The sequence below is a fragment of the Hemitrygon akajei genome, chromosome 31, assembly GCF_048418815.1.
Source record: "Hemitrygon akajei chromosome 31, sHemAka1.3, whole genome shotgun sequence".
In the NCBI taxonomy this organism is placed as follows: Eukaryota; Metazoa; Chordata; class Chondrichthyes; order Myliobatiformes; family Dasyatidae; genus Hemitrygon; species Hemitrygon akajei.
This window is the reverse complement of record NC_133154.1, coordinates 18366904-18388508: the sequence shown is the minus strand read 5'-3', so window position 1 is coordinate 18388508 and position 21605 is coordinate 18366904. Positions and strand designations below refer to the sequence as shown.

Here is a 21605-nt window from a genome sequence, read left to right as displayed (position 1 = left end):
AGAGAATGGAAGCGCTTGGCATCATAACCAGAGTGAATGGACCTACTGACCGTGTGTGGGGATTATTCCTGTTCCCAAGCCAGATGGCATAGTGAGGACCTGTGTTAGAAACATAGAAAACCTACAGCACAATACAGGCCCTTCGGCCCACAAAGTTGTACCGAACGTGTCCCCACCTTAGAAATTACTAGGGTTACCTATAGCCCTCTATTTTTCTAAGCTCCATGTACCTATCCAAAAGTCTCTTAAAAGACCCTATCGTATCTGCCTCCACCACCTTTGCCGGCAGCCCATTCCACGCACTCACCACTCTCTGCGTAAAAAAACTTACCCCTGACATCTCTGTACCTGCTCCCAAGCACCTTAAATCTGTGCCCTCTTGTGGCAACCATTTCAGCCCTGGGGAAAAAGCCTCTGACTATCCACATGATCAATGCTTCTCATAATCTTATACACCTCTATCAGGTCACCTCTCATCCTCTGTCACTCCAGGGAGAAAAGGCCAAGTTCACTCAACCTGTTTTCATAAGGCATGCTCCCCAGTCCAGGCAACATCCTTGTAAATCTTCTCTGCACCCTTTCTATGGTTTCCACATCCTTCCTGTAGTGAGACGACCAGAACTGAGCACGGTACTCCAAGTGGGGTCTGACCAGGGTCCTATACAGCTGCAACATTACCTCTCGGCTCCGAAATTCAATTCCATGATTGATGAAGGCCAATACACCGTATGTCTTCTTAAACACAGAGTCAACCTGCGCAGCTGCTTTGAGAGTACTATGGACTCAGACCCAAGATCCCTCTGATCCTCCACACTGCCAAGAGTCTTACCATTAATACTATATTCTGCCATCATATTTGACTCACCAACATGAGCCACTTCACACTTATCTGGGTTGAACTCCATCTGCCACTCCTCAGCCCAGTTTTGCATCCTATCAATGCCCCGCTGTAACCTCTGACAGCCCTCCACACTATCCACAACACCCCCAACCTTTGTGTCATCAATTTTGATCTAACAAAATTGAATAATACAGGGAGAAGTTGAGCCCTCTGTTGAGCACACATTGAGTATGCCAGGTGGAGCAAAGTTCTTCACCAAACTAGATGCAAACTCAGGGTTCTGGCAGATCCATTTAGCTCAGAAGTTCACAACCTTTCTCACACTATATTGTTGACTCTATGCCTTCAAAAGACTCCCTTTAGGCATCTCATCAGCCACTGAACTCTTTCAGATGGGGATGAACCAAATTTTGGAGAGGCTGGAAGGAGCAGTTTGCCACATGGATGATCAACTCATCTTCGGAGGCTCAAGTGAGGAACAGGGCCAAAGACTGGTTGCTGCCTTAGAGAAACTGAAACAGGCTGGAATCACCCTGAACCAAAAAATAAAAATGTAAATTTGCAAAGTTGGAGGTGAACTTCTTCAGCCTCCAACTGAACTCGGGGAGTGCAACCAGAATCAGACGAAGTGGAACCACGTACCATACCACCTTGGTATGGTAAACCAGCTGGGAAAGTTCATTCCAGATTTGGCAGAGAGAACAAAGCCACTATGAGACCTCCTGTTTCAGAGAAATGTTTGCACTTGGGATACACCACGGCAGAAGTCATCCTCATCACTTAAAGCAGAGCCTATCTCTCCACCAACATTTTCAATCCTTGATCAACCAAAGCAACCAAGGTCTCAGCTGATGCCTCTTCCTTTGGCCTAGAGGGAGTGTCATACAAACTGCAGTGATGGATGGAAACCGGTGGCATATGCACCAACAGCACTGACTCCTACGTTATGCCCAAGTCGAAAAGGAGATGCTGGCTCTCGTGTGGACTTGTGAAAACTTCAACTGCTACTTAATTGGCACTAAATTCCTACTTGAAACAGACCACAAGCCACTTGTCAGCCCCCTCAGCTCGAAACACTTGAATGACTTACCTTCACGTCTGCAAAGATTCAGAATAAGGCTTATGTGATACTTGTTATGACCTTAAACATGTTCCCAGCAATTCTTTGACAACACCAGACCCTCTATCGAGAATGCCATGCAAAAGTGAATGGATGGAAGCTGACCCCGCCCTCATGGATGATGACAACACCTATGTAGCTCAGGTACATGAAAGCTTTCCTGCATCACAGAGTAAACTGGACAAAATTCATGTAACGGGGTTTTTTTTCTTTTTCTTTGTTACTGTGTATGTAATCAAAATGGCGTCTTTGTTTTGTTAAAAGTAGGAATGCTGGCGCCTGTGTTAATAGTAGGAATGCTAGCGTCTTTGTTATGATAAGTGCTGGAAGCTTGTTTGGGACTGTAAACTGATTGTTGGCGGGATTTTGGGGAGTCGGGGCGATGGAGTGAGAGAGAGAGAGGACGGGATGCTGGAAGCTGGGCGACGGTCCCCGGCCCAAGGTTTTCGGTGATGAGAGGAGACGGAGACAGAGGAGTGTGGAGCGACTGGTCGACCACCGTGGGGGTCCCAGGAGGCGGGTCGAGGAATTCGGAGGGGATCGAAGGGTGGCCAAAAGACTTCAGTAATTGAGCTCCAACGGTTGTGCACGAAGTGGTTTGGACTTTGATAAGTTTGGCGCCTTTTCTTTTTTTCTCTTATTCATATATACTGTATCGTTAGTAATCGCTTAGTTATAGTAATCTTTATAAATTGTACTCATTTAATCGCATAAGGTGTACTGTCTGTTTTTTTGGGTGAGGCGGGGACATCACACAGCATCCACACCATCTGATTACCCAGTTTGGCGGGGCCGAAGGCTGCTCCCCCTAGACTAGAACGAGTTTGAGCGATGCCTGAGGCGACCCAGGGGTTACATTCACACTGAGTTGAAAAAGGACCAAATCTGCAGCAATACTGTGAGCGTGGATGGCCAGCTGTTCCAAAGGGAGCTCACAAACTCAATGTGCTGGCTTGAAAGAGACACACTCACTATTCGTGATGGTTTGCTGCTAAAGGGCTCCGGACTCATCATTCCTGTTTCTATGCACACCAAAATCATCAGTCAAATCCACCAAGGACATCAAGGCATTGAAAAGTCACCTAAGAATAAGACAATCCGTGTAGTGGCCTGGTCTGAGCACGCAGCTGGGAGATCATGTGATGTGATGCATGCTGAAATCTGCACAAAAATCATGCTGAACCTCTCTGTCCCACAGAATTCCCAGCCCTTCCATGGCAAATTGCAGACATGGACATTTTCCAGCTGAAAAGAGACAAATGCTTTCTCATTCTTACAGAATGTTGAGGTGTCCAATTTGTCCTCTACATCCTCAGCAACAGTTGTACAGCACCTGAAAGCTGTATTCACTCACCATGGAATACCAGAGACACGGTCCACAATTCACAAACGAGAAAGTCTGCAGATGCTGGAAATCCAAACAACACACACAAAATGCTGGAGGAACTCAGCAGGCCAGACAGCATCTATGGAACAAAGTACAGTCGACGTTTCTGGCCGAGACCCTTCGGCAGGTCCACAATTCAGCTGCTCAGAATTCGAACACCAGACAAGTAGTCCACAGTACCCACAAGCAAATGGAGAAATGGAAAGAGCACTGCAAAATGTCACGAGTCTGCCACTGAAGTCAAAAGACCCATACAAAGGACTGCTAGCTTATTGCTCCACACCTCTTGCGAATGAGCAGAGCTGTCAATAGGCTGGAGACTGAGAACAAGCCTGCCTATTCTTTCTTCCCTTCTCCAACCTCACTTACCAGACTTCGACAAAGTGAGAAACTTTGAGACAACACAGCGTGAGAAAGCAAAGAGCGTTCATGATCTCAGACACAAAGCAAAATCTTTGTCACAGCTCAGGAGTGGTGAAGATATTTTGGGTTTCAGACCAACTCACCAAAGGAACAATAGTCCGGCAGTGTACACCATGATCGTCTGCGATCATCACAAAGTGAAATCAGGTGGAACAGGCCTGTGCTAGTGTGCCTTCAACATCCATGAAAGGTGGAGAAAGAAATAGAGTGGCCTGGTCCTAATGAAAAGGATCATCGACCTGGATGGACGTACCTGTACAAGGATATCCATCCAATCCACTCTTAACACTTCCAGAACCTATACCAGATCGGGTTGCTTATCTGTCCCACCACAGTGATACACTCCACAGCCTGGTAGCTTAGAGCAAGTGACCAAGGGAGAAAAATAATCATCTCACTTTGCTGGGGTGTTCAGGTAGTCTACCCTGACTCCCATTAGATTTAGTGCTTTTTAAAAAGGGCTGTCATGCAGAAAACATTTCACAAAACGAGACTGTTCTTTAAAAATAACTGAATGGAATAGGAGGAAAAAAAGAGACCATTAAAAACAAAGAGAAAGATGGTTATAATGTTGGCATTTCTTTTTCATGTTTATGTAAGAAGCATAAGCTGCAGGCTCTGAGTAAAGTGAACTGAATCGCTCAATTTCAGTGACTACAATTTTAAAGCAGTTCTATAGACAAGAGGTACACACCTAGTTTTTCTTTTTTTCAAGAAGGGGAGGTGTAGTGGTAATTAATGGTGTTATTCCTACGCCACTCAGTTAGCCACTCCCCGATGAGAGGAGCTGGCATACAGTACATGCAGGGTTATCAAGAAAGTTCATCTGAGTATCCTGCATGCTAGTGTCCTGGTGTCCCTCGATAACAAATACAACACCCTTATGTTCTAAAAAACATGATCGCTTTGCATTCTATCAGCATTCCCATAACTTCCTCCACATCCACTGACCTTTTCTTCACTGTAATAATTCCTCGTGTTCTCTGACCTTTCCCTCAATACGGGTTGAAGAATGTCACCAATGATATCACTAATGACACTGTTATGTCTGTGACCAAGTGGATATGAAAGTCTATTCGTCACTCAAAGCAGACATTCTCTTGTAAACCCTTTTATTAGAGACTCCCAAACTCAAAATTCATCAGGTTTTTATCTATTAAAATAAATGCTAACAGTCGGTGACTCAATACAATTTCAGTAATTACAATGACATCGTTTACTTCAATATTTTATTACATTGAATTACATATTTACAGTGGGAGCACATTATAACTGACACAGTACCTAAGGAGGTCCAAACAATTTTGCTGGTGTTACGAATGAGGAGCAACTCTGGTGGGCAGAAGGGTGCAGAGTCACCTCCCCCCCCCCCCTTTGAGAATTGCACAATCGCTATTATCTTGGCTCTGATACCAAGGAAATGAGAGAGATAAACAGCTCATACAAATTTATGAGAGAGAGGCACAGCACAGGTTGGAATGTCTCCTATTGACAAAGAGAGAGATTACTGCTATTGTCTCTTGAAGATGGAATTGTGTATTGAGTACTGTTCTATTCATTGAAACCCCTCAGGGGGCAACCAGAGTGGTCTGGTTGAGGGATTGCATCATCCCAACCTGATTGACACCTGAGACCCCGTGAGTGGGGATAAAAGTGAGGGTCTGGGGAACACCCCTTAGACACACCAGAAGAGATGCTACGAGACTGGTGGGGGCTTGTGTGTGTGTCCACCCTTGCCTGGGTGATGAGTCCTCCACGGAACGGTCTAGCTAAAAGACGGAGGGGTCATACGTGAATGGCCACAATAACAACGCTTCAACGGATCAAGATCGTAAAAGGAAAGTCGGCAAGTTCTCTCTCTCTCTCTCTCTCTCTCTCTCTCTCTCTCTCTCTCTCTCTCTCTCTCTCTCTCCAACAATTGCAACACAGTGATCAACAACTACCGCAGCCTGCATGAACTGAACTGAACTTTATATTTCCATCGGACAATTCATTATCCCCTAGACAACGATAGAGCTTATTTCTTATTGATTATTATTATACCCGCACTTTTAGGTTTAGTATTGATGACGTATATTATCTGTATATTTGCATTGATATTATTTTTGTGTATTTTTGCTAATAAATACTGTTAAAAATAGTATCATCAGACTTCAACGGATACTCCTATCTTTGCTGGTAAGATACCCAGTTACGGGGTTTGTAACACTGGAAAAAACTAAATCACACAGATGATATAAAAGCTTCTGAGGACAGAGAACCCAGATGTCAAGGTTATATTCCAATTATTGATAGATCAAATATACCTTTGACCATGAATGATATGCAAAGGGACAAAATGTACTCTGGTCTGGCATCCCTTTTCGATCACTGGAAGATGAATGCAAAATAATTTAGCTGTGGGTGCCTTGCTGAATGCAGGCCAATTAACACAGCCCCATTGTCTTATGTTTTGCTGCTGCAGACAAAGATGGCTCGTGGTCACTTCGCTTTCAAACCTTATCTTGAGCAGCTAGAGCATTGCAAAGGGCAAGCAGCCTGTGTTTTGTATGTACCTTTTCAGTTCAAAATCTGTTGTTGTTTTTACTTAACATTTCAGTAGCTGATTTTAGAAAACTGCTTGGTTCTTATTTGTGATGACCTATATCTGACAATTCCCTAACAGGCACCAGAGGCCTCTATTGTCTGTATCTGCTTTAACTGTTGATTCTCTCTCATTTCAGCATTCAGATGAGAAGCCCAAATTGCTGGAACTTCAACATTACCCAGGCTTCAGCGCATTGCAGCCCACCCCCTTGCCCAATGAGACTTCACCGGACCAGATCCTGGATAATGTGCTGAAAGCTCGTGGTCATTTGAAGAAACAGGTCAGTTGTTATCTCACTCAACAATTCCTCCTCAATCAGCTCACATGCATTCTGGTCTGCACGGGCCTGAACCAGGTTCCCATTATAGTTGGGTTGATTAACATGTGAAAGTTGAGGCAAGACATTGAAGTTTAGTGAGAGAGCGGGGATTTGAGGGCTCTACCCTCCTGCAGTGAAGAAGGAGGATTGTGGGGCAAAACTGTGTCCACAACTAGTAGAGCTTTTGCCTCACAGGACCAGAGACTCGGGTTCAATACTGACCCCGTATGTTCAAAGTACATTTATTATCAAAGTATGGATGCAGTATACAACCCTGAGATTTGTCTTCCTACAGACAGCCATGAAACAAAGAAAACCACGGGACCCATTCAAAGAAAAAATATCAAAAACCCCCACACGCAAATGGCAAAAAAATGAGCGAAAAGCACAGAATACAAAACACCAAATCACAAAGTCATCAAAAGAGTCCAGGCATATTCAGTTTAGTTCAGTTCAGTTCAATCTAGCGCTGTGTCATTCATTAACTTCAAGCCACCCTGATCAAAACCACGCAAAAAAGCAACAATAAAGGAGTGACCAGAAAGCAGAAACACATCATAACATGAACTACAGACTCCAGTCCACAAATGCATCTGTTAAAACCTGCCCAGGACCCAGACTCCGGCACTTGCCCCCTGCCGAGAGGGAGAGAGAAACCATTCGAACACGGGCAGCTTCCTCTGAGAGCAGCAGATGAGAGGGCCAGAGAGACCAGACAAATGCAGACAACTTCGAGGAGAGGAGAGGAGAGGAGAGGAGAGGAGAGGAGAGGAGAGGAGAGGAGAGGAGAGGAGAGGAGAGGAGAGGAGAGGAGAGGAGAGGAAGAGAGAGAGAGAGAGACCATTCGAACGCAGGTAGACGGCGCTGAACACACACCCGCCTTCCGCTCTCACCCTCGATGCTGAGATCAGTGAGAAATGGTGCCGATGATGGGCTCACACGCCCCCCTCTCCAGGCTTCTTGGCCTCGAGGCCGCTCACTTTGCTCGAAACCTTCCCGAGTTCGCTCAGAGACAGAAAGCCTGATAACACACTATCAAAATGTAGATCACAGGCTCCAACAGCAGTGTAACCACATTTGAAAGTAAAAGCAGACATAAAAAAATGAAATAAGTTGTTTTGTGAACTGTCTGAAGTAGTCTTGTACTGCACGAATGGAGTTTGCCTCTTTTTCCTGTGACCTCATGAGTTTATCCTGAGTGATCCAGATTCCTCCCACCCACAGACGTGGCTTGGTGGGTTAATTGACCACACCGTATGTAAGTAAATGGTAGAATCTGGAGAAGTTTGGGGGAATATAGGGTGGAAAAAAATAGTTTCAATGTAGGATTAATGAAACTGTATGATTGATGGTAACCATGGACTCAATGGGCTGAAGGACTGATTTCCATTTATCTCTCTATTGTACTGATTAAATGGAAGAATGAACTCAAAAGTATAATTGGGGAGCTGGCACAGAACAAAGGAGAGTAAAGGGAGGGGTACCAGGGACAATAGTGAGTCAGATTTAATCAGGGACTGTTCAATTGAACATGAACACCAATTTTGGGAAGGATGCTTGGCCTTAAAAAGAGGAAGTGTGGGGATAGACTGAAATTTCAGTATGGAAAATAGAGGTCAGGGTTATGGAGAGCTTGCAAGGTTGGGGGTGATCTCCAAAGCATCAAGGGGAGATATACTAGAGTCTAGACAATTGAACTGGTTAACATTGGAAAGGTCATGTTGAAGAACTTGAGACTGAAGGTTGTAGTGGAGGATTTAAGCAGCAGTGAGATGTGGAGACATTGGTATCCAGCATCAGATGGACACGCCTAAGAGTGTGAATGAGAAAATCATGTGAAGATGTGTGTCTTCTAGTTATCAAAGTAGTGGATACAGCCCTGTCCATCACATGTAAAGCCTCCTCACCACTGAGCACATCTACACGAAACTGTCGCAGGAAAGCAGCATCCATCATCAGGGACCCCCACCACCAAGGACATGCTCTCTTCTCCCTGCTGCCTTCAGGAAGAAGTTCCAGGAGCCTCAGGACTCACACCACCAGGTTCAAAAAGAGTTATTACCCCACAACCATCAGGGTCTTGAAGCAAAGGTGATAACTTCACTCAACTTCACTTAACCAGTGATTAAAATATTCCCACAACCAATGGACTCACTTTCAAGGACTCTTCATCTCATTTTCTCAATATTTATTGCTTATTTATCAATTATTATTATTTCATTCTTGTATTTGCACAGTTTGGTGTATATTACACACAATTTGAACACCTAAGTTGGTGAGGTCTTTCATTGATTCTCTTATGGTTATTATTCTATTAATTTATTGAGTATACCTGCAAGAAAATGAATCTCAGGTTTGTATATGGTGACTGTGTACTTAGATAATAAATATACTTTGAAGTTTGAATAGCCTGTCTGTATAGAATCTACCAATACATTAATGTTTTTTAAAGTCTCCAGTATATCTCCCCTTTAATGTTTTATTCTCTGAGGAGATCAAGCCCAAACTCTCCGCCCCTTCTAATATCCATAGTGAAGTTTCAAGCTATTCCCATTCTCTCCAACATATCTCCAAAGTTAGTGTTCCAGAGTATTTAGATTAGTTAAAGCTGCTGTATGTTTGAAAGATATATTAAAGGAGGGAACAAAGATGGAGAAATTGAAAGAACAAACAAGAGAAAATCTGCAGACAATGGAAATCCGAGCAACACACAAAATGCTGGAGGAACTCAGCAGGCCAGGCAGCATCTATGGAACAGAGTACAGTCAACATTTCAGGCCAAGACCCTTAATCAGGACTGGAGTAAAAAGATGCGGAGTCAGAGTAAGAAGGTGGAGGGAGGGGTGGAAAAACCACAAGGTGATGGGTGAAACTTGGGGGGGATGAAGCTGGGAAGTTGATTGGTGAAAGAGATACAAGGCTGGAGAAGGGGGAACCCCCCTTTTCTTTCTTCCATGGCCTTCGTCCTCTCCTATCAGTTTCCCCCGATGGGTGTATCCTGTCTTTATTTCAGGTTTCCAGCGACTATAGTTTTTTGTCTCTTTAGGAGGGTTTTGGGCCTAGAGGAGAGGGAATGGCATGAATCTGGATACACTTCTGCACAACCTTCCTCCATGAATTCCTATACTCACCACATTAATCCTTCAACTCTGTATTCCTACGTGCCTCAAAGGTCCTATTAATATTGCCTCCTGCGGCTACCCACAATGACTTCCCACACCCCACAGTTCCAACTACTCTGGCTGTGCCTCCATTTGCCCTCCCATAGGTACTTCTGGATGCTTATAATCCCCACCTCTTGTGGATTCAGGTTTCAGCCCCACTTTCCCCCAGAAATCTGCCTGAGTTACTCACAGGCAAATGTGAAATGTGGCAGGAGAGAGGGCCAATAACATCGCCGGCTAACAAAGACACTGGTGTTCGTGAGGCTCTGACCATGTCTGGGATTCATGATGGACTCACTGGTCAGACCCAGGCTAGAGTTCCAGGTCAGAGTCAGAACTGGGTTGTAGGACCAGGGTCTAGGCTCCAGATTGAAGCCACTGTGAAAGCCAGACTGAAATTGCAGCTCTGATGTAATAGAGCTCAATTTGCCTCCTTAAAGCAGGACAAGTGAAGAGGGCGTCAGTCCAGGAATCACGTGGGTTCAGAAAGGAAATGATATCCTGCAATATCACTCTTGAATTTTATTGTAATCCTTCCTATTCATCTTCTGTCAGATGCGGAGGGTTAAAACTGCACTCTGCTTTCCATTAATGTTAGCCCTTGCCTGCACGTTCCTTGCTGCTTGCCCCAATTCCCTGACTGGTTTCCCCAGATGCTTAATTCTTAAACTCACTCTGGCTAACACCGACTTCTCTCCAATGCAGACCGGCTACATTGCTGAGTTTCAGCAGATGCTCAGCTCCACAGTGGTGCAGGACATCCTCCTAGACAGCTTCTGGTGGTTTTTCCTGCGTGAGCAGAAGGTGAGATTGCGCTGTAGCGAATGTTGGGTTGGTTTAAAGGCTGCTCACACCATTCACCCATACAGTACGGTGCACAAGGTGCATATATAGCTAGGGTGCTTAAGACTTTCGCACAGTACTGTATCTGTCAACATGCAACAGAGAGTAAGTTTGTCAATCTGGTGGGAGCAAAGGATGTTGGGAGTGGCAAGGGTAGAGCACCGCGGGAGGGGCGTTTGAGCAGGTGGCAGAGGAGTGCCAGAGGATGGGGTGGCACTGGTGTCGTCACACCCAGTCCTGAGACACCAGGCAAAGTCATATAATTCCAAACAATTAGTTTATTGATCATTACAGAATGTCTCTCTGGTGCTTCCTGCTCCCTTCCTCTTTTCCCAACCATGATTCCCCTCTCCCTGCCCCCTTCCCACTCTCAGTCCACAATAGAGACCCATATCAGAATCAGATTTATCATCACTCACATATATCATGAAATTGTATTTTTTTTGCGGAGCAGTACAGTGCAAAACAAAACATAAAATTACAACAGTACTATGTAAAAATCTTAGGCACTCTAGCTATCTATATCTATCTATAGTTACTACATACCTGTCGTTACCGTGAAGGTTTTACACAATGCTGCTTCTCTGATGCAATGCAACAGATTCAAGATTGTTTTTAATGTCATTCTCAGTTCACAAGTGTGAAAGAGAACGAAATAATTGTTACTCCGGATCTGATGCAGCACAATAAGATGAAGAACTCAATAATTAGAAAAACACTGTAACTATAAATATCTAAGATAGCTTATGTACATTGATAGCGTGTACAAAAAGTGACACGCATTTCATCAGGACTAAAAGGGTCTCAGCCTGAAATGTCAACTGTTTACTCTTTTCCATAGATGCTGCCTGACCTGCTGAGTCCCTCCAGCATTTTGTGTGTAGCTCTGGATTTCCAGCATCTGCAGAGTCTCTTGTCTCATTGAATGATCTTTTGCCACTGCACCAAATTTTATTCCATTGTTCCTCTTTCCTCTGAGCCCCACATCCTTTTACCTGTTTGACCGGCATGCTGCTTTGTTGTACCCTCACAGAGTCTCCTGGTTTCGTCTTTAAAATTCACTTATTCATAAGATTCGACCTTCTCTGTGCTGAATGCCCTTGAGTAACCTCTGCCTCTAAATGTGGATTTCTGAAACCTTCGGGATGATTCCAACAATTATCCTCCCCCGCCCCCCCCCCCCCACCCCCCGCCACCACTGTCAGTATGGTCTGAATCCTGCCAAATCTCTTTCACTGATTTCATATCAGCAAACTCTCAGTCCTGCAGTGCCAACAAACATTGGAACGGTAGTGAGAGCCCGCAAATTTTCCTCAGAGTCTGGGGTGCATTTCATCTGAACCCACTTTCAAGAGTATTAGACCCTGCAAGTATACACTTAGTGGCCACTTTATTAGGCACAGGAGCGGTCTCATAAAGTGGCTTTCTGCTTTATGTGGCCTTCTGCTGCTGTAGCCCATCCACTTCAAGGTTCAATGTGTTCTGTGTTTATCAAAACTCTTCTAGACACCACTGTTGTAATGCATGGTTATTTCAGTTACTGCCGTTTTCCTGTCAGCTTGAACCAATCATGCCATTCTCCTCTGACCTCTCTCATTAACAAAGCATTTTCACCCACAGAAAGCCGCTCACTGGATTTTTTTTGTTTTTCACACCATTCTCTGTAAACTCCAGATATTGTGTGTGAAAATCCCAGGAGATCAGCAGTTTCTGAGATACTCCAACCACCCTATCTGGCACCAGCAATCATTCCACAGACAAAGTAACTTGGATCACATTTCTTCCCAATTCTGCTGTTTGGTCTGGATAATACTTAACTAAATCTACAATAACAAAACCTCTTGCTTTTATGCTTTGAGTTGCTGCCACATGACTGGCTGATTAGATATTTGTATTAACAGGCAAAAAAATTATTAACAAAAAAAAAGTGAGAGTAAGCGTTCGGCACGGACTAGAAGGGTCGAGATGGCCTGTTTCTGTGCTGTAATTGTTATATGGTTATAGGCAGGTGTACAGGTGTATCTAATAAAATGGTCACTGAGTGTTGTTGGAGAATTAAGGGCCAGTGAAATTATGGAACAAGTTGCAAATAAAAAGGAAGAAAGATTAGTGGGCTTAAAGATGGATAAATCCTGAGCACCTGATGTGATATATAGTACAATGCAAAAGTCTTGGGCACAGATTGTCGCACAGTACTGTAGTAGTTTTATGTATTGCACTGTACAAATTTCATAACATATAAGTGATGATAAACCTGATTCTGATATGGATTTCTGTTGTGGACTGAGAGTGGGAAGGGGGCAAGGAGAGGGGAATCATGGTTGGGAACAGGGGAAGAGAGAAAGGAAGGAGTGGGAAGGGGGCAGGGAGAGGGGAATCATGGTTGGGAACAGGGGAAGGGAGACAGGAAGGAGTGGGAAGGGGGCAGGGAGAGGGGAATCATGGTTGGGAACAGGGGAAGGGAGACAGGAAGGAGTGGGAAGGGGGCAGGGAGAGGGGAATCATGGTTGGGAACAGGGGAAGGGAGACAGGAAGGAGTGGGAAGGGGGCAGGGAGAGGGGAATCATGGTTGGGAACAGGGGAAGGGAGACAGGAAGGAGTGGGAAGGGGGCAGGGAGAGGGGAATCATGGTTGGGAACAGGGGAAGGGAGACAGGAAGGAGTGGGAAGGGGGCAGGGAGAGGGGAATCATGGTTGGGAACAGGGGAAGGGAGACAGGAAGGAGTGGGAAGCACCAGAGAGGCATCCTGTAATGTGCAGGGAACCAAGTTGTTTGGAATCAAATGACCTTTCCTTGGTGTCTCAGGACTGGGTGTGTTTGCACCAGCGCCGTCCCCGCCCCCGGCACTCCTTCTCTGCCACCTGACCCACACCCCTCCCTCGGTGCTGCACCTTCACCATTCCCAATATCCTTTGCTCCTGCCAGATTTACAAAGGTCAGTGCTGGGGTAGTTTTTTCTGGGAAATTTCTGATAGACAGGACGAGTTTACATTCAGAAAAGTAAGATTAACCACAGATAGACCATCACTCTCTTCCAAGAGGACCACAACCTTGTCATGGGGTTTGAGGGTTTGCATGCCTCAGAGAGCTATGTTGGCTGGAGGAGGGCCTTGTGCTTTGGCTCTTGGTAGGGTCACCCATGTCAAACAGGTCAAAGGGTAGAAGCCAGGCCAAGAGTGGTCCACCGGTCCTCCAGGTTCGGGGGTTCAACTCAGGTAAAACAGAATTGTTACAGAAACAGCAATGAAGAATCCTTCTACATCTGAGTGTGACGGTATTCCTGAGTCCCCACCCGGGACTTGCATGACTGACAGTAGTGAAAACCGAGAGGAAGCTACTGGCATGAAGCAAGCCCCTGAACACCAGCAGGGATGGAGACCTTCATTGTTGCTCCAAACGCCTGTGGCGTAATGGGCAGTAAGTCGTAAGTAAGGCCGTCGCTCTCTAAGAGCGATAAGCAGGGGTGGGGTCTGCCACTCCCCTAGAGTACATGAATGGGGTCTGTCACACAGCATGAACAATGAAAACCACTATCCATTTGCCATGAAGTGCAACCCGTGGAAGTCCATGAAGTTGTGTTTCAGATTACAGAGAACAATTATTATCTAATCCGCTAATACTGTTGCTTAAAGCCTTGCATCTTGACTCTGATTAGTAAACTGGCTCTGAATTCAAGATTATTTCTGATCAAACATCACAGGACACAATGAAACCAGGAGGCAATTAATCTTCAGTGCTTATTGGCATTTGTGCTTAACAGTGTGACCTGTGTATATTGGATACATAAATGGAAAATGAAATCACTGTGAGTGGTTCCCACATCCTGGGAATAGTCATTGCAAATTTAGATCTGTCACTCACTATGAGGAGTGATGGTTTGCAGGTCTTGATGAATAGTGTGCAGGAGTGATAGTGTGTCACTCAGGAGCACACGTCATGATCTGCCAATTAATGTGAATAGTGAACAGGTTTTTCACTCACGTTGAGCACAGATTATGGTCTCTTTCATTGAATGGTGGGTGTAATTCAAAGGCTGCCACTCACTGAAAATTGTGCCCACAAGTGATTGTGAGGTGATGACTAGTGTGATGAGTGATGCTCTGTCACCAGTCTGTTGGATTCCTGCAACATTGGTCCTCATGAATCTTCTTCCCTTTCAGACCCACAGCTCTGTGCAGTGCCGACTGTTCGATCGGATATCCAAGAATTACGTGCAGCTGATCATGAAAAGCTGGAGCTGGTCCTTTGGTGACCGTTTCCTTCAGGTTAGCAATGCCGTTTGGACAGCCCTCCGCCATGAGCTGTGTCCATTATCACAGTTTCCTGTTCATACACTAACCTAGCTGCCGCTCCCCACAACTTCCACTAGTGTGGGATGGATAGGATAGAGTTAGAATCACCTTTCACTGCTGAAGAGGCTGCAGACTGTGTGCCCTCACACCCCCATGCCCTCCACAAACCCCTTCTTTCAATTCTTCCACAGTTCCACACTTGATTCCCTGTTCCTCCCTAACTCCTCTCTAATCTGCATTGAGTCCCGGGGTCATAGAACATACAAAATAGAAATGTACAGCACATTACAGGCCCTTTGGCCCACAATGTTGTCCAGACCATTTAACCTACTCTAGAGACTGATTAGAATTTCCCTACCATACAGCTCTCTATTTTTCTAAGCTCCATGTACCTATCTAAGGGTTTCATAAAAGATTCTATTGTATCCACCTCCACCACCACCACTGGCAGCCCATTCCACACACCCACCACTCTCTGTGTGAAAAGCTTACCTCCTACATCCCTTGTACCTACTTCCAAGCACCTTAAAACTATGCCCCCTCATGTTAGCCATTTCAGCCCTGGGAAAAAGCCTCTGGCTATCCACACGATCAATGCCTCTTATCATCTTATACACCTCTATCAGGTCACCTCTCATCCTCCATCGTTCCAAAGAGAAAAGGCTAAGTTCACTCAACCTATTCTCATAAGGCATGCTCTCAAATCCAGGCAACATCCTTGTAAATCTCCTCTGCACTCTCTGTAGCATCCACATCCTTCCTGTAGTGAGGCGACCAGAACTGAACACAGTTCTCCAAGTAGGGTCTAACTAAGATCTTATATAGCTGTAACGGGCAATAATTCCCGCAGAGTTTAGCTGTGAGACTGGCACGTGTAGTGCCTAGACTAGATAATGTTGACCTCTTCCACCGTCAATCTAGTGTCTGTGTCTGTGTGCTGCATATACTCCAACACTGGCCATTCACACCAAAGCACCAACTGCTCTGCCCCACCTTCATCGTCTATCCCACAGTCTGCCACCATCCATCCTGTCCTCTGACACCAATATCCCAACCCAGAGAGCACAGTCTGCCACCATCCATCCCGTCCTCTGACACCAGTATCCCAACCCAGAGAGCACAGTCTGCCACCATCCATCCTGTCCTCTGACACCAGTATCCCAACCCAGAGAGCACAGTCTGCCACCATCCATCCTGTCCTCTGACACCAGTATCCCAACCCAGAGAGCACAGTCTGCCACCATCCATCCTGTTCTTTGGTGCCATCCTTCCAGATCTGGAGACTCATCAATTCTGTTCGTGGCACAGTTGCCAAAGGTGATGTTGTCACTTTGAGAGTCTGAAGTAGATTGATACGAGGCTCTAAACATCTTCCCTTGAGAATGCTCAAAGGAACAATGGTGGGGCTCAACTAATTGATTTTACAGCTGACAGGTTGCTGTAATTTGGATTTGTCCCTTCGGACGGAGGGGAGCTTAAGCAAGCTAGCATAAAAGCAGAACCAGGATATCACAATCGTAACCAGTTCCAGTGAAGTTGATTGGATGCACTCTGTGTGATACTGTGATGTTATTAAAAACACTCAAATGGTCTAGTGGTCAGAGGCAGCTCATCAGTTACTTATCCAGGAACTTCATAGAGTCATAAGGTTACCTATCAATGAAAAAGGCCTTTTGGCCCATCTTATTCATGCCACCTACCTGAGCTAATGCCATCATCTCCCTACCTCACTAATTACCTCACTTTTTGTACTAATTATTTAATTTATATATGATATATTTAAATATATTATATGTGTGTATGTATATACCCATACTATTGTAATTTTTTTCATTATTATGTACAACACTGTACTGCTGCCGCAAAAGAACAATTTTCACAACATATGCCAGTCATATTGAACCTGACTTGCCTGTACAAGGCCTATATCCCTACAAATCTTCCTACCCAAGAACATGTCCAAATGTCTTGCAAGCATTGTAATTGTACCTGCCTTTACCACTTCCTCTGGCAACTCATTCCACATACCTGCCACCATCTGTGTGAAAAACTTGACCCTCGGGTTGCCTTTGGCGCCCTGTAGTTTTAGATTTCCCTACCTTGGGAGAAAGGCTGTATCCTGGTTCTGGTGATTTTGTAAACCTCTTCAACATTATCTGTCAGCCTCCTTCACTCCAAAGAAAACAGTCACAGACTTATCCGCCTGAATCTGGGATAGTCAACATGGCTTTGTACTTGTCCAACCAATCTCATAGAGCTCTCCTGAGATTAAAATGAGGGCTGATGAAGGAAAGGCAGTGGATGTTGTTTACATGGACTTTAGCAAGGCCTTTGACAAAGTTGTGCAAGGGAGGCAGGTCCAGAAGGTTCAGTCACTTGGCGCTCGGGATGAAGTAGGAAATTGGCTTCGGCGTTGGCTAAGTGAGCGAAGTTGATCTTGTCTCTCTGACTGGAGATCTGTGACTAGTAGTGTGTCGCAGGGATTGGTACTGGGTCCATTGTTTATCATCTAAATTAATGATTTAAATGAAGATGTGGTAAACAGGATCAGAAAATTTATGGATGACCACTAAGTTTGGGGTGTAGTGGACAACGAGGTAGGCTATCAAAGCTGTAGCAATATCTGGCCCATTTGGAAAAAAATAGGCTAAAAAATGACAGATGGAATTTAATGCAGACAAAATTAAGGTGTTGCACTTTGGGAGGACAAACCAGGGTAAGACTTACACAGTGAATGGTAGGGCACTGAGGTGTGTGTTGGAACAAAGGGATTTTGGAATTCATTCATTCATTACGTGCCGTGTCATATGACATGGGCGATCATGGTCTTGACCATGATTGTTCTTGGTAAATTTTTCTACGGAAGTGGTTTGCATTGCCTTCTTCCGGGCAGTGTCTTTACAAGACGGGTGACCCCAGCCATTATCAATACTCTTCAGAGATTGTCTGCCTGGCGTCAGCGGTCGCATAACCAGGACTTGTGATCTGCACCAGCCGGCACATAAGACCATCCACCACCTTCTCCGATGGCTTCACATGACCCTGATCTGGGGCTAAGCAGGTGCTACACCTCGCCCAAGGGTGACCTGCAGGCTAGCGAAGGGAAGGAGTGCCTTACACCTCCTTTGGTAGAGACACATTTCCACCCCGCCACCCAGATTTGGGAATACAGATTGATAATTTCTTAAAAGTACCAGTTTCATAAAGAGAGCTTTTGGCACATAGGCCTTCATAAATCAGAGCACTGACTACAAGGGCTAGCATGTTATGTGGAAGATGTTGGTGAGGCCAAGTTTGGAGTATTTGCTACAGTTTTAGTCACCTACCTACAGGAAAGGTATCAATAAGATTGAACGAGTACAACAGGAAGTTGCCAGGACTTGAGAATCTGAATTACAGGGAAAGGTTGAATAGATTAAGATTTTATTCCCTATACAGAAAAGTTTAATGGTTTAGGAATTTATTCCCTAGAGAAAAAGTTTGAATGACAGAGGGGTATGGTCCTGGTGTGGATAGATGGGACTAGGCAGGAAAACAGGTTCGCACAAACTATATGGGCAGAAGGGCCTGTTCCTGTGCTACAGTACTGTATGACTATCTAGTCTCCCTTTATAATTCATGCCCTCCAATCCCATCAGTATTCGTGTGAAACATTTCCACACCCTCTCCAATTTAATCATATCTTACCTATGGTAGGGTAGCACTCACTCGAGTCGAGTGTGATGTGCTCCAGAGGGGTTGTCTATTGATGGGTCCTCAGGCGAGTGTATGGACTGATCCGGGGTCTGCATAACCGGGTGCTAGGTTGGATTCCCCTAATGCCTGACTGTGACTTTGGTTAACATTGGGAGGCTGATGCATGGTCAGCCACCACACTGGCCTTGATAGGTCGAGGTCAGAGTCCAAGACATGGGAGCCCTTCACCACTGCAGCCGCCTTCTGCTTTTATTTCCATGGTGATGTGTGATCACCTTCTGCCATTGAGGTCTTGGTTAAATCGCTCTTAGCCTGGAGCCTCCCACAATCCTCTCTACCACGAATAGGTGAAGATCCTTGGAGAAGAACAAGGATCGATCTATAGTTGAGTACGGTGTTCTGGAATGATTTCACCAACTTTTTGTAAAGTTGTAACAGGATGCCTCAATTTTTGTACTCAGTGTTCGTTACAACAAAGACAAGTCTGTCGTATACCTTCACCACCTAGTCTACTTTTGCCACCACTTTCAGGAACTATGTATTTGCACATCAAGGTATCTGTGTCTGATAACATTCCCCAGGGCATGGTCATTCACTGTGACATCCTGCCCTGGTTTAACTTCCCAAAATATATCCTTTGCACATGTCTGAGTCAAGTTCCACCTGTCATTCGTTTGCCCAGATTCCCAGTTGATCCAGATCCTGTTATAACTTGAGACACTGTTCTTCGCTGTTCACCACATGAACAATGTTGGTGTCATCTGCAAACCTGTTAACTATGCCTTGTACATTCTCATCAAAGTTGTTGATATGAATGACAAGCAACAATAGGCCCAGCGCCAGCCCCTGAGGCACACCACTAGTCAAGCTATCTAGGTTCTTAATCGAATAATAACATGACAAAAACAGTGGACCCAGCCTCAATCCCTGCGGCACACCGTGGATCACCAATCTGAAAAAATAACTCTTTGTTACCACCCCTGACTCCTTCCATTAAGTTGATTTTTTACTCAATTGGCTAGCTCACCCTGAGTTCCACATGATCTCACCTTCTGGACCAGCCTACCATATTTTACCTTGTCAAGAGCCTTGCTAAAGTCTGTGTAGACAATGCTTATCATCCTGCCCTCATCAATCTTCTTGATCTCCTCTTCAAAGTTCTCAGTGAGGTTCATGAGACACAGCTTCCGTCGTATAATGCCATTTTGACTATGCTTAATCTAGCTGTCTTAATTAACTAGTCTGTCTCTCAGTACCCTCTTCAGTGACTTTCCCACCACTAATGTTAGACTCTTTGGTCTGGAGTTCTCTGGCTTGTTCTTGGTCTTTCTAATAGAAAGGCACATGAACCACCCTACAGTCTTCCAGTACTTCCCCCTTGGCCAATAATGATGTAAGTACTTCTGCCAAGGCCCCAGCAATTTCTTCTCTTAGTTCCCACAATGTAGTGGAATACACTTGGTCAGGCCCACGGGATTTATCCACCTTTTTGCATCTTAAGACCATCTATACCTCCTCTTTCATAATAGTGATTCCAGTAGCCTTAGCTGAAACATACTGTCTCCATTTTCCCGATTAGTGCTTCAGTATCCCTCGTCAACCAGGATTCCTTAAGCCTACCAATCTTGCCCTTCACTTTAAAAGGAACCTGAGATGATTTCACTGTTGTCTGAGCATTCTGCTCCAAGGGTATAGTTGCTCAACTTTGCAAGGATTTACATCCCCTACATATCTGCTTTCCCTGCAGCCACTCCTACATTTAATCTGAAAGCGCAGGCATCATTTATCATACACACACAGGCAACTGGCCTGTCCCCTAAAACCCTCACCAATTTTTATAGGTGCATCGTAGAAAGCAATCTTCTAGGGTGCATCACAACCTGGTATGGAAGTTGTCCTGTCCAAGACCGGAAGAAGCTGCAGAAGATCGTAAACATAGCCCAGCATATCACACAAACCAATCTTCCATCCTTGGACTCACTTTACACCGCACGCTGTCGGAGCAGTGCTGCCAGGATAATCAAGGACACGACCCACCCAGCCAACACACTTTTTGTCCCACTTCCCTCCGGGAGAAGGTTCAGGAGCATGAAGATTCGTACGGCCAGATTTGGGAACAGCTTCTTTCCAACTGTGATAAGACTGCTGAACAGATCCTGACCCGGATCTGGGCCGTACCTTCCAAATATCCAGACCTGACTTGCACTACCGTACTTTCCCTTTTCTATTTTCTAATTATGATTTATAATTTAATTTTTTTTAATATTTACTTTGATTTGTATTCCAGGGAATGCGAAGCGCAGAAACAAATATCACTGTGATGATTGTACACTCTTGTATCAATTGTTTGGTGACAATAAAGTATAATGGTAATGGTAACTCGCATCTCTACATCCCCCACTAACCAGTCGACCCCTTCATGGTCTCTAAATTGATGGTATTGGATGAACAGAGTTTTTCTCTAAGCATCAGGAAGACAACACCATCACCTCTGTCCTCAGTTACTGAATCCATCCTGTTTCAGACACCCATCTAAAATGGAACCAGACTGATTACAGCTTCCATGTAATTATTTTGCCTGAGGTCATCACATCTGTACCACCTCCAAGAGTTCCAAATGTGTAATGTTGTCCAGCTCCACCAGCTCTTCTCCCCTGATGCTGAAGCCCTTGCCCTTATTCTGACTGGTTTAATTATGTCTTTGCACCTTTGACCAAACAGCTTCATTTGTCCTCCATAAACCTACAGTCAAGTTCCTATTCATAAATTCTTTGCCAATCTACATTTGGCTGCCAGTTAATTCTGCCTTCATTTTAAGATATGCAGGCTTGTTTTCATTTCCCTTCCTATCCCTGCCAATTCCAGCAGCCTGTCTGCCCATCTCCAAATTTCATTCCTCTACCATTGGCAGCTGTGCCAACAACCTCCACAAC

At 44.9% G+C, this 21605-nt stretch overlaps 1 protein-coding gene across 1 annotated transcript in view; it reads left to right on the top strand.

The window, feature by feature from the left end:
- Positions 1–21605, top strand: part of LOC140719001 (protein FAM227A-like) — a 71803-nt gene that overhangs the window by 12993 nt on the left and 37205 nt on the right. The window contains exons 6-8 of the mRNA XM_073033309.1: positions 6495–6638; positions 10547–10645; positions 14845–14949. Coding sequence (XP_072889410.1) covers positions 6495–6638; positions 10547–10645; positions 14845–14949 — 348 coding nt within the window. The remainder of the gene's footprint in view (positions 1–6494; positions 6639–10546; positions 10646–14844; positions 14950–21605) is intronic.